This window comes from Mesocricetus auratus, unplaced genomic scaffold (assembly GCF_017639785.1).
Source record: "Mesocricetus auratus isolate SY011 unplaced genomic scaffold, BCM_Maur_2.0 Super-Scaffold_2245, whole genome shotgun sequence".
Lineage (NCBI taxonomy): Eukaryota > Metazoa > Chordata > Mammalia > Rodentia > Cricetidae > Mesocricetus > Mesocricetus auratus.
The window spans coordinates 23,927,812-23,941,477 of NW_024429180.1; the positions used below are offsets into that span (position 1 = coordinate 23,927,812).

General features: G+C 41.3%; 1 protein-coding gene across 1 annotated transcript; it reads left to right on the forward strand.

The window, feature by feature from the left end:
• The first annotated feature begins 31 nt into the window (after window positions 1-31).
• On the forward strand, window positions 32-13,434 carry Mzt1 (mitotic spindle organizing protein 1). The gene is made up of 3 exons (XM_040753301.1): window positions 32-254; window positions 8,702-8,847; window positions 11,281-13,434. Exons 1-3 carry the CDS (start codon window positions 182-184, stop codon window positions 11,299-11,301), a joined length of 240 nt encoding a protein of 79 aa, XP_040609235.1. The 5' UTR covers window positions 32-181; the 3' UTR covers window positions 11,302-13,434.
• Window positions 13,435-13,666: the final 232 nt, after the last annotated feature.

Consider the following 13,666-nt stretch of genomic DNA (forward strand, 5'->3'; position numbering starts at 1 on the left):
GCCCGGCCGGCGGGAGCGCGGCCGCGCGGTGGGACGGCGGGGCGGAGGCGGGGCTTGCCCGGCGTGGGCGGGGCTCTGGCGGCGTGAGCGCGGCCGCGCGGTGGGCCTGCCGGGTCGGAGGGGCGTGCGCTCCATTTCCGGGTCAGGCCCTCTCCCACCGGCTCCCGCTTTTCTCTTCTCCATGGCTGGCGGCGGCGGCGGCGCGGGCGCGGCGGCCTCGGCCAACCTGAACGCGGTGAGGGAGACCATGGACGGTGAGTGCGCGGCGCGCTCGCCTTACCCGGCCTGCGCTCCCCGGCGCCGAGCCCCAGACGGAGGCGTTTCCGCCGAGGGCCCAGCGCTCCCCGCGTCGGCCCCAGCGCCGCCCTGCGAGGGCCCGGGGAAGGGGGACCGGCCGCGACCTCGAAGCTGGCGGCCCGGTCCCTGTCCCCGGAGCGCCGGCCCTCCGCGGAGGCGTAGTTTGGCGCGCGCGCGGCGTTCTGGCCTCGCGGCGGCCCGTTGCCCGCCCAGCCCGGGTCCACGCGACCCGCCCCTGTCCCAGGCGCGCGCTGGCGGCGCCCGGGAAGCTGGTGACCCCAAGTCCCCGGCGAAAGGTGGCGTGGACCCTCGGTCACCGCTCAGTCCCCGGGCCCTGGCATCTCAGTCGGGAGCCGTTTGTGCCCAGCAAGTGAGCGGATCTTCCGGTCGCCGTCTGCCAGTCCTGCCTGGACCGGGAGACTCGGGTGGCCGCTGATGTGGGTGTGTCCGCACGCACGTGCCCAAAAAAATAAGTGTCTCGGAGTTGCCCCCTCTCTGCTGCTGTGGTTCTGCAGCTTCGTGCTTAGGAATGTGTAAACCGATGCATTCTGATTTATGAAATAAAGCTATCTAGCTGCGAGGGCTGTTGTGGGCGTTTAAAATTAGACAATCAGGTTTTGCGTTAGCTGACGTCCCATTTGCAAGGATCTTTGTCCTCATTTGACTTGTTTCCTTGTACATGTGGTGCTATATGTCTGTATTGGCAGTGGCCTTGATGGTTTCCAGGAGTTACTGCCTCAGCCTTAAAAGATAACCCAATTGCCACTAGGTGATGTCAACCCTACTGCCTTGTTGTCACTAAATGCCTGCCATCTTATTTTGCCCCTTCCAATTCTTGGAATGCCCTGCACTGGCCACTGCTTTCGGTTTTTGTTTTTGTTTTGTTTTTAAGAATGGAACTGTTAGAAGCTTTACATTTATTTTTTTTTCTACCTAGTTGGTATTTTTACATTGCTCCTTTTCTGAAAATTCGGTTAGAAATAACCATATCCAGCCAGGTTCTTCATTCTATGCGTTCCATGGCTTACTGTTTTGTAAACCGAATTTATGTACCCAAGGAGTATCTGTATATGATTATCTTCTTGCCGTGGTGGCTTTGGGGGGGTGTTGTTCTGAGACAGAGTTTTGCTGTGAGAACATTAGCTTCTCTTTCTGCCTCTGGAGTGTCTTGGAGTGCTGGGTCTCCAGTACATACCCCTTGCACCACTGTGTATTTTGAATTATATCTGAAGATAAGGCCTCCCTTCCATCCAGTTTTCTTCGAAGGAAAACTCTTTGGTTGTATCATCACCATCTTTTCTGAGAGAGCTTGCTTATAAAATAAAAATTACAGAATATATGAGAACATGTAGAAGTGAAGACCAGAGGGTTTTTTAATGGAGGGAGAGTATGTGTGATATTTTATTGCATTTAAATCAATGTATGAGAGTCAACATGAAGTTTTCAAGCATTTTGAATCCATTTTGTCCTTCAAGAGCAGTTTTTCTCCAAGATCTAATGTATATATTTCTCATGTTCTCCCTCCTTTCTGTTACCTAACAAGGATCTAAGCTTTTGATGTCAGTGGCTTGTTGGGATAATGGGAGTAAACTTTGTTAAGGCTATATTACATATGGGAAGAAGCAAGTAGGCACTGTAATTTGTCTACACACTCTGAAAGGAACCTGGCTTACCCTAACCCAGACAGAGTGTTAAGAGCTGTGAGATAAGATACTCTGCTCACATCCATGTTACACTCAACATACAATTCCAACATTTCCTCTTAAAATGTCGAGACCTGTGGCTGGAGAGATGGCTCAGCAGTTATGAGCACTTCTGGCTGCTCTTCCAGATGGCCCCGGTTCAATTTCCCAGTACCCTTGTGGCAATCACAACTGTAACTCCAGTTCCAGGGGATCTGATACCTTCACACCAATGCACATAAAATAAAGTTAAATAAATTTTTTTTAAAAAGTAGCCAGACTTTGCAACTACTCCCTCCCCTTTCAGTGTAATTCCTCAAATTTTATTTTACTATTAGTAATTGTGTTTTTGATCATTTTTCTTTCCAAAGGCTTCAGTGTTGAAACAATTTTATGTATCAGTAGTGAGCTTCCAAAAGCTTACTAAGCAAAGGAGTTGAGAGCCATCAGACTAGTCAGTGACACTAATGGCATCCAGCCTCTTTGCTCATTTGAGAAGGAAATCTGCAGTCACTCTGATTTTATTGTGTCTCTCCTGCCTCCTAGTCTTCACAGGCCTTAAAATTCATCACTAATATGATATTTGACAACTTTTTTTTGTAGGGTATCCCATTTACCAGTCTTACCAAATTTACAGCAATATAGACTGATTCCATATCATACATGACTCATTCAAAAAATCAAACCTATGTTTAAAAACTCTCAAATACAGATCCTACTTTATGTCTCAAACTTGAGTTCTTTAGTAGGGTTCATTTTCATGTCTCCTGTCCCTTCTCATTTGTCCCTTCACAACATTGCCTTGACGCTACCTGTTGACATCAGTGCACGGTACGTTCCTGCCATTCTAGGAGCTATTGCACACGTGTGCTTTCCACTGCTTCTCTCGCTAAGGTTGTTGCTGCCTCAGGTGAGCCTTTCTCAGTACTGCCTTTTCTAAATCGGTGCAGTGCCCCTGTAATTTGTTTCAGTGTGAATCAGCCTGTTTTGTCTTGCTGTAACAGATTACCCGAGTCTGTGTAAACCAAAGAACAGGGAATTCATGTTTTAGTCCTGCTTGCTGGCAAGTCTAAGGGGCCTATACTAGCAAGAGGGCCTTCTTGCCGTATTATCTCCCAGGAAAAGAGCATGCGTGCATAAGAAAGGGAGCAGGGTGAGGAGACCAAGTTGGTCCCACACCAAAAATCTCTCAAATACAAACTCTAGTTTTGTATCTGCCAGTAGCTTCTCAGACTTCTGGATTGTTTAATAGGGCCTTACTGGATTGCATGTCTCCTTATCTCAGTGTATCAGAAGTAACCTTGGAATCTCCAAGGGTTAAGTAGATGCTTATGAAAACAATCAGAGTTAAAAAAAAAAGAAAAATCCATATGCTTAGGGATATAAACATTAAAAAATAATGTTGAAGTATAATTATAAACAAGGAAAGGAAGTCTCCGTTGATTTTAAAAAATAAAAACCCAAGGTTTCCCCATAAGAAAGCAGAAGGGAACCATGGTGGGGTTTTGAGGCTGGAGCCCAAGGATGTTGCCCTGCCAGCCTACCAGGCGGAAATATACCATCTGCCAGCACAGAGATGGAGAAGCATCATCCGTGTGTTCTCTGAGTCTTGAGCCAAGATGCTTCTGTAAAGCTTTGTCCAGAGAACTTGAGGCCAGGGTAAGAGGGGTATCAGAGAGCTTGTGAGCAGGACGAGTTTTTCACAGGACCTGAATTCTCATCTCAAAGTCACAAAGTTCCTTAGGTAGATGAGAAAAGATTAAGCCATAATAGGTAATAGCTGGGCTTTTACTGAGTCCTACTATATGTTAGGCACCATTCTAACTGTATCCTAACCCTATAAAATAAGTACTGTTGCCTGCTATTTATAGAGTGGTAAAGTAAATGCAAAATGGGATGAACTCATAGGAATAAAACTAGAATTGGAACTCAGATGGCCTGGTTCTAGAGCGCACACTCTTGACTGACCCACTACTCTCCTTTACTGCTTACTGTGTTTCAGAAGTCATAGAGCATCCTCCGATAAACCAGAGCATTGGAAAATAGAGCCTAAGTTATGTAAAGGCAGGAACAACAGACAAAATAGGAAACCACTGTAAATAAGCATTCAGTAAGAAAAATGACTTTGGAGAAAATGGATGTCTCAAAGTACAATCACTGAAATCAGCAGATAACATGGGTAACAGGCTTATTTCACTGAAGAGCAAAATATTAGTAAATTGAATTATCAGCCCTGAAAAAAACGGAATAACAGACAGAGCATATCCTCTGCTTGCACAAAGCAAAAACCCATGTAAAACATAGATTTGCAAGAGACTGAATATTAGTCATTAAAGAATGTGTTTGTTTTTCGAGACAGGGTTTCTCTGTAGCTTTGGAGCACACTTTGTAGACCAGGCTGGCCTCAAACACAGAGATGCACCCGCCACTGCCTCACAAGTACTGGTATTAAAGGCGTGTGCCACCACCACCACCTGGCAAGAATGTGATTCTTAAGGGACAGGAAATACTTGAGGTAGTATTTCTGTCACCCAACTCATCATCTTCAAGGCTCATTACCGCACAGACATGCCAGGTGGGACCAGGTGGACAGTGAGTTGAGCTGTGGAGCTTGGAAGATGGAGAAGAACAGTTCAAGAAGAGTGGTTAATACAGGCGGGGCGGGGAGCGCTACCTGAGAGAGCTGCAGAGGTTTCTGGAGGTCAGTAGCATAGTTGGAAGAGCATTGTTAACACATTCACCACCCAGAAAACTGGGGGACAAAACACCCAGACTATTAGAAGAACACAACACATACTTCCACAGAGCTGAGGACAGTGCCACCCTATAAGCCAGAATGGAAAACGCAATTTGTGAAATAGTCATAGAGTACTTGGAAGAGATTTACTTAGCAGCAAAATCAGCTGTTCACTATGGATCTTTCATTCTGCCTGGCCGATTTCAGGATTAAGACCTAAAAGGATCAGTTTCTAGGTAACTATTTACTATAAGCTCAAGGATATTCATAGGAAGATAAAGATGTCCAGTACCAACAAAGTAAAGTTACAGTATCTAGCTACTAATTACTGAGTATGTAAAATAGAAAAATATGAGTTATGATGAGAAAAATTCAGACCATTAGAAGAAAAAGAAAAAAAAAAAAAACGAACAACCAACCCACAGACATTAGAATTTAGACAAGAGGTTCAGAACTGTATTCCATATTCAAAAACTTTAATACTGACATGGAAAGTATCATTGAACTATTAGACATGAAAATAAATAATATGAAAAGTGGGAAAAGTTGCATGCTGACATGAATGCTATGATAGTTTTCAGTACTTAGAGTTAAATTAGTGAGTGACTAAGTATGTTTTATTTTGTTTGCTCTATCTGCATGCATGGCTTTCTGCCAGAAGAGGGCATTAGATCCCACTACAGGTGGTTGTGAGCCTCCATGTGGTTCCTGGGATGTGAACTCAGGACCTCTGAAGAGCAGCAGCTAGTGCTGTTAACCTCTGAGTCATCTCTCCAACACATGACTATTGTTAACTTGTCCATTTTTCTGAAAATAATTGATGGTTTCATGCAGTTGAAGCAGGAATCCCAATAAATTTGTTTTGGAAATTGATGAAAATGTCTGACTTCACCCTGAGAATAAAAGGGCTTTTTTATTTCTACAAGACAGTGGCAGAAGAATATTTAAGCTACTGTGTGCAATATAAAGTTAGTAGTTAATGATATGGCTATGACACAACCATGCTGTATAGATCTCTGAAAACTTATGTGGTAAAGATAGCAATTGCCATCTAGTGACAAAAGGATATACCATTCAATAAATTATATTGTGGCAACTGGCTAATTTCTGGGAAAAGATCTTTTCTTCTGTCTGCACCAGGAATCAAATATTTAAATGCATATGGAAGGGAGAAATCAACTCTCAAGTGCTGGACAGAGAATAATGATAAATTCACTCTGCATGGGAAATACTATCCTAAGTATAATGCAAGGTCAAAGTATATAACAGGTAATGTTATCAGTTGACTTGAATTGTAAACACCACCATTTAACAAAGTCAGTGGAACTCTTGTTTGTACGTCTTGTAAGGAAAAGTGTGGATCGAGTTTTCTGTACTGCCCAGTCCCATAAACACACAGAGGGTTATATTAATTATATAAACTGTTTGACCTATGACTCAGGCTTCTTATTGGCTAGTTCTCTCTAATTATTAACCCATTTCTATTAAACTATGTATTGCTATAAGGCTGTAACTTATCCATAATGTTCCAGCATGTTACTCCTTCATCGGCTACATGGCTTCTCCTTGGCAACTCTTCATGATCCTCTTCCTAGCCTTCTAGTCTGGTAGCCCTGCCTATACTTCTTCCTGGCTACATCCTGTCTATCCATTGACCAAAATAACCTTATTCATCAACCAGTAAGAGAAACATATATTCACAGCATACAGAAGGACATCCCCCATCAGGAAAGGATTCCTGGAAGAACTAAGTGACCTAGGTTCTCAATGTTGCTACTTTTTTTGGGGGGGGGGTTACGAGACAGGGTTTCTCTGTATTGTTTTGGAGGTTGTCGGATCAGCCCGGCTTCGAACTCACAGAGATCCGCCTGCCTCTGCCTCCCGAGTGCTGGGATTAAAGGCGTGCGCCACCACGGCCCGGCTCAATGCTGCCACTTTTAATGTCAAAAGGATACTTTAATGAGCTACCACAAAATGCAGTACTATAGAAAATGAAGTTAAGGATGTGGTGCTATTACATACACTCATGCACATAAAATAGGAAAGTTAAACTGTACCAGCATTTTATTAATAAAATCAACAGATGCAATTACTCTGTCAAATTATTAGGAAAGGGTCTAAAGCTGTAAATGTGGCTATGTTGCTCAGTAGTTCTTTTAGAAGTACTGATCTTCAGGACCTACATGGTAGAAGGAGAGAAATAATTCTGTGAGTTGTCCCTCAGACCTCTCTACTGGTATACCTTGGCCTATGGGAACCCACACGTACACATGAATTAGTCAGTCAATGGGTAAGTATAAAAACATAAGCTGAGCCGGGCGTTGGTGGCGCATGCCTTTAATCCCAGCTCCCGGAAGGCAGAGGCAGGCGGATCTCTGTGAGTTCGACACCAGCCTGGTCTACAGAGCAAGTTCCAGGACAGCCTCCACAGCCACAGAGAAACCCTGTCTTGTAAAACTAAAAAAGAAAAAAAAAAAAAAAAAAAACATAAGCTGAGAAACACATACTGGACCCTTAAGTGTTTATTCCTTAATAGAGCAGTACTCTGCTCAGCCATTGTCGGGGGAAACTTCCTCTTGCAGCAGATGGGAGCAAATAGAGACACCAACAACCAGACGTTATTCAGAGAGTGGGAGACATTGGGACACTCAGCCCTAAATGGGATGTCTGCAAATCCCTTCCCTCCCTGCTAAAAAAGAGGCAAGAAGGGTGTCTAAGCTAGAGGGGATGGAAAACCCCAAGAAGACCCTCTAAATCCACATGAGCAAAATTCATATGAACTCAAGACTGAAGCAGCACGCACAGGGCCTGCGTGGGTCTACACCCAGTCCTCTGTGTATATGTCCCATGCCTCCCAGTTTAGCGTTGCTTTGTTTTCATGGGATTCCTGAGTTTGCAAATGAGTGTGATTCTTTTGCCTTTTCTTGGGCTTTTTTCCTTCTGTTTGCTTGGTCCTACTCTGATGTTTTAGTTTTTGTTTTACCATATTATAGTATATTATTAGCCCTTTGAAACTTGTTTGTTTTTTAATGAGAATGGAAAGAGAGTGGGTTCCAGATGGGACAGGAAATGGAAGGAGTAAAGGGTGGGGAAACTATAATCAGGATATCCTATGTGGGTTTCTGCGATCTGCTTCTGTCAGTTACTGGGGGAAGGTTCTGTGATGACAATTAGGGTAATCGTCAATCTGATTACAGGAAAAGGCCAGTTAGGCACCCTCTAATCTACTAGGGGCTTAGCTGGGGTCATCCTTGTGGATTCCTGGGAATCTCCGTGGCATTAGGTTTCGCACTAGCCCAGTAGTGGCCCCTCTATTGATGTTCTTTCATTGTTCTCCCTCTCCATCCCTCCCCCAACTCAACCACCCCATTCCCTGGAGAGCCTGCATGGCACCAAACTAGGCTCTCTGCATGTAGGTGATAGTTTTGTAGCTCTGTTTGTGGGATCCCTGGCAGTGGAACCAGGATCTGTCCCTGGTACATGGACTTGCTTTTTGAAGCCCACTCCTTATTGTGGGATGCTTTGCTCGGCCTTGATTGGGGCCGGAGTGTTGGTCATGCCTTAACTGAATTTGCCAGGCCTTGTTGACTCCCCATGAAGGCCTTACCCTTACTGAGGGTGGGGGAGTGGAAGGAGGGGAGGGGGAACTGGCTTGTATGTGAAATGAATAAAAAATATTTAAAATATGAATGATTCATTTTCAAGTAATAAATATGTTAAAGTGCTTTTCCACAATTTCTTTAACATTTTTTTAACTTTTGAGATTATAATTTCTCTCTTCCCTTCATATCCTTTTATACTACCCTCTATACTCTACTTCAAATTTATAGTTTCTATATTTTACTAATTGCTATTGTATACATACATACGTGCGTTCATATAAATATGCCTAAAGAAAACTTATTCAGTCCATTAAGAAGGAGTACTGTGTGCATTTTTTTTAGATGTTACACACATTTTAAAACTGTGCCTCTATCTTTTTCAGTTCTGCTTGAGATTTCAAGGATTTTGAATACCGGTTTAGATATGGAAACCCTGTCTATATGTGTACGACTGTGCGAACAAGGTATCAATCCAGAGGCTTTATCATCCGTAATTAAGGAGCTTCGAAAGGGCACTGAAGCACTAAAGGTTAGATTTGCATATTAGCTTTTTTCTCCTCTTTAGCTTTCTTTTTACTTATTCTTGTATCTTTCACCTCATACATCTCTATCCCACCCATCTCCCATCCACCCTCTGCCCCCCAAAAAAATAAAATAAAATTTAAGAGAAAAGAGGAAAGAAAGGGAGAATCTCATTGTGGAGGCTGCAGTGAGATACACTGAGTTACGCAGAAAAGCGCCCCTTTACATGCAGACGTTTGTTGTAAAGAGTCATTGGCCTGGACTCTCACTGGGACTCTTCCTGAACATCCAGTTGCTGCCCCATGTTGTGGCGATCCTGCAGCCCTGGGTCCGCAGGACACCACAACCCCTGTGCTCCAGCAGATCATCGATGGGGTAGATATTTGAATACAAATAAACAGGAACAAGGCATGTGAAGATAGCAGGAGAGAAAGCTGTATGGTCATGCATCCCACGAACTGTGAATATTGAAACTTTAAGTGATCATTTGTCCAACAGCAGTACGGCTTCCCTTTTTTTCCTGAGACAATGGAGCTATGTGAAGTATGCAATGCAAGTTGCTTCTTTTCCAATTGTTTTTTCAGAGCAACCCAGGGGTTTTTATTTTATTACTCTTTGAGTTTGAACCCTAACAAGAAAGGTAAACAAAACATACTTACAGGGCAAATATTGATTATAAATACAAGAAGGGCCAGGAAGATTGCTCAATGAAGTGCTTACCATTCATTAGTGCTTACCATGCATTCGTGCAAACATGATTTGATCCCAGTGCATGTCTGTATTCGTAGAGCTGGAAGGTGGAGATGGAGGGTCCCTGGGGCTTGTTGGTAAGTTAGTGTGGACAAATCAATAAACTCCAGGTTCATCGAAAGAAAGTGATTATGGAAGATACCTGGTGTTGACCATACATACACATGCACACAGAGAGAATTGAACACCCCTATGATTATCTCTAAAGGATGTTAGAAATCCCTCTTCCCTAACACTCACTCTTCTCTTCCCTTGCTCTCCCCTCCAGTCTCCTGAGTTTTATAGTAGACATTCACCACTCCCGCTAATTGATCCGGAGGCCTAAAAGCTGCTATAACTTTGTCAGAGTTTTAAGCTTCATTTAAGTGGAATCTTACACTATTTCTGCCAGGTTCTTTCATGTCTGTGGTATTTGCTTATCATGAATGTCACTGTAATGTGTTTCTTTTCTTGCAAATAAGTTTCCTTCTACAAATATGCTACAGTTTTTCCTATCTATTATGAATAGATACTGAGTTGTTTCCAGTTTAAGACTATCAAATAATGCTGCTTTGAGCATTGTAGCCCTTGTCTCCTCATGCTTATATGTGTGTGTTTGGTTTGGATATATACCTAGACATAAAATGACTGGACTGTAGGTTTGTGCATTAGCAACTTAATAAATCAAGTGCCAACTTAATAAATCAAGTGCCAAGTTTTCCCAATTTCCCAAATTTCTTAATTTGTACTTCACCAGCACCATATAAGTTTCTTTTGCTTCGTATTCATTGGTATTCATTACTGGGAGCCTTAATTTCAGCCAGTTCTCATTAAGGGACACATATGGGTCTTCTTTTTATTTGTACTTCTGAGTACCCATTAAAATTAAATGCATTTCACAGGGTTTTGCCCAGCTTCTATTCATTCACTTACCTTCTTTGTCATCTTTTTAAAAATTCAGTTTCTAACTTTCACAGCAGGCTGAAAAAGAACTGAAAAGTTAGAATTGGTGACAGTTAAGTGAATATTTTCCTTGTGCTAAAGTAGACCATAGACTCAGGCTATACTGGCATTACTTCTCCTGCAGTCATACGGTACAGGTACTACTACTGCTGTCAGTAACATGTTGCCGAGGAAACCGAAGCTGGTAGTAACCAGCCCAGCTACTGATAGTTAAGTAGTTATAATTTGCACTGTCTGACAAAGAATATGTCAGCCAGCTTTTTTAATGTTTTCTTTTTTGAGACAAAGTCTCATTATGTATTCCTGGATAGCCCCAGACTCATAGAGATCATCCTGCCTCTGCCTCCAGAGTGCCACCACACCTGGCAAAACTCTTTTGTGAGTTCAAAGCCATTGGGGTCTACAGAGTGAGTTCCAGGACTACACAGAGAAACCCTGTCTCGAAAAGCAAACAAAGTTCATCATTTTCATATTGGCATGAAGAAATTATATTAAGTCCTTGTTTGGTTTGTTCCTGGGTTTCTAAAACAGGGTTTGTTCCCCATGGCGCTCAACTTTCTGTTTGTAATCTAGCAGTGAATTCAAAGGATAATCTTGATAACACAACAAAAATAAAAATCACTGTATTTTCCCAATAAAGGTAATTCAGTTATGTTGGGAAACAGCTGGCTGTTTGGTATGGTATAGAACTGACAGATTTACCTCCAGGGTGTCTTCTGAAATCACAAGTCTTGCTCTCTTGTTTTAGGCTGCTGAAAATGCAAGCTGACTTCTGGGGAAGTTCTGAGCAGATTTGTCAAGCTCTGCAAGCAAATTTGAAGACTGCATTGTAGTCAAGATGTACAATGATATTACTGCTTGCTGCATAGAAAATGTTTTCTTTTAAAAAGAATTATAAAACCGTGGCTGTGTAAGTCAATGGGAAGTGGCTTAAGGGAGAACTAGTGGGCACGTTTACATCACGGCCATCTCGTTGTTAATGGCACCAGCTCCATGGCATCGCTGCACTCTTCTTTATGTATTCCTTCTTTATGGCTCTGCTAGCTGTAATTTTCTACACAGTATCTGTCAGATATACACAGCTGCTATGCCTGGTTAGTGGAACACATCAGAGGTGATGAATTGTAGTTATGACTTGTTGACATTTCCATTATAAACCTTAATTTTGAAGTGTTTATGCATAATAACTGGCTATATGTTCCACTGGGCTGGAAGCTGATGGGATTTCAGCTGCCATTTGTGAGTTTGCTTATTTGTGTGTTTCACATCTTGTTTCTTAAAAAAGGGTCAAAAGCATATCTTCTAATCATCTCCTTAACAGAATGTTTAGTTTTTAAAGCAGGTTTTTGGCAGTTAAAAGTATAAAGATGGATTTTTATATTGACTAAAACTTAGAACTTTTAGAAATTTGGATTTTAAAGGTAATGCCCGGGCTTGGTTTAGCCTTATTTGTAGTGAACCATTTAAATTTAATGAGAGTATCTGAGAACACTTTTCTTTCCAAATTTTATACCAAGTAAAGGCCTACAAAATAATGTATAAAGTAAAATAGTAAACTTGCATAAAAATAATAGAAATGTATACTAATTAATCTTGACTGGCTATTTAATCAGTACATAGGTCATGTATTTCAACAAATTGATCCATAATATTTTCTAAAGAAGTAGGGTTTTCTACTTGTTAAAAAAATAATGAAATGTGTACTAGTAAATTTAAGTATGACTGCAGAAAAAATTTGTGTCATTATTTTTAAAGGATAAACCCATGAAAATAATGGTTCAAAAATAAATTTTAAAAAATGATGGCAGTATTGGTTCTGTTCCTGTTAGAGAATCGCAGTGGAATGTTTTCACAAGCTTAATAAGGATTTAGTCTGAATTTTGTTGTTTCTTAAATTTTAATTTTGGTTCCCTGACACTTATATGACATACAAGCATTCATTCTTCTGTAGCCTCTTTTGTAGTTCAGACAATCAGAAGTGATTTTAAAAGGGTTAGTAATTAAGTAGCTAGCCTCTCTGCTGCCCTAGTCTCAACTATTCCCTATAATCAGAAGACTGGGGTAGAGGGCTTGTGCATTGCAGGCCACCTTGGGCTTTATGGGCAATGTAGAGAGACCCCATCTCAACAGACGAAATCTGGGCTTGTAGCTAGTTTGACTTTTTAAATGCATGACGTCTTTACTGAGTAAATTGAAAGGTCTATTACGGGCAACTCTCCCAAGTTGGGGGATAGTAAGAACTTATAAGAATCATAGGATTGCTGATATGCACATATTGCATATCACAAAGAACTCTCTCAGATTCCACAATTTGTATTTACTTGTAGGCCATAGAGTTAATAGTTTTATTTATGATTTTATAGATGAAGTTATTTATGTGCAGAATAAAGTAGGAAAATATATTGAAAACGGATTGTGTTTTTAGAGAATATATTGTATCTCATTATGTTTATAAAGAACTTTGTGTTACATTTTCAAATGTAAACATATATTTTTAATGAGCTCATAAGTAAAATTTAAGAAACTAGTGATAACAATGGCAGTATCATGCATGTTGTCAGTGACAAAATGATTTTGGTATTGGCATGTCCTTTTGATGTAATATATGCTTCTGTGAGTTCAGTGCTGTTTCTGAAATTAAGCTTTGAGTGGGAGTGGAAGTTTTTCCTGATAGTAAGAGGAGATAATCATATTAGTATTGCCTTGGTTTCAAAACTAAGTTGATAACTCAAATAAATGTAATAATGTGGGTTTTTTTCTATGCCTCGTGCAAGGTAATCTTTATGTGGAAGTTATTATACAAATTATTTGTATAAAAATTGTTGTTCAAATATATGTGAACATTTCCCAATAATTGAATCAAATGTGTTTCAAACATCTAATTAAAAACTTGAGTCCTTGGTCTCATTGACCATTCTTTATTGTCTTGAAAGATAATGTAAAACTTACGATTTTGGGTGATTTATGTTGAGCAGCTTAGTGACATGAAGAACCTGCCATTATTTGTAACCCTCAACATCTTTAGAACTTGCTAGTTAGTGATTCCTCATATCCTCTACTAACTCAGCCAATCCGTTTTCTGCATTCTGTCCATGAACTTAATTCTAGCCATGTATAAGTTGAATCACATAGCA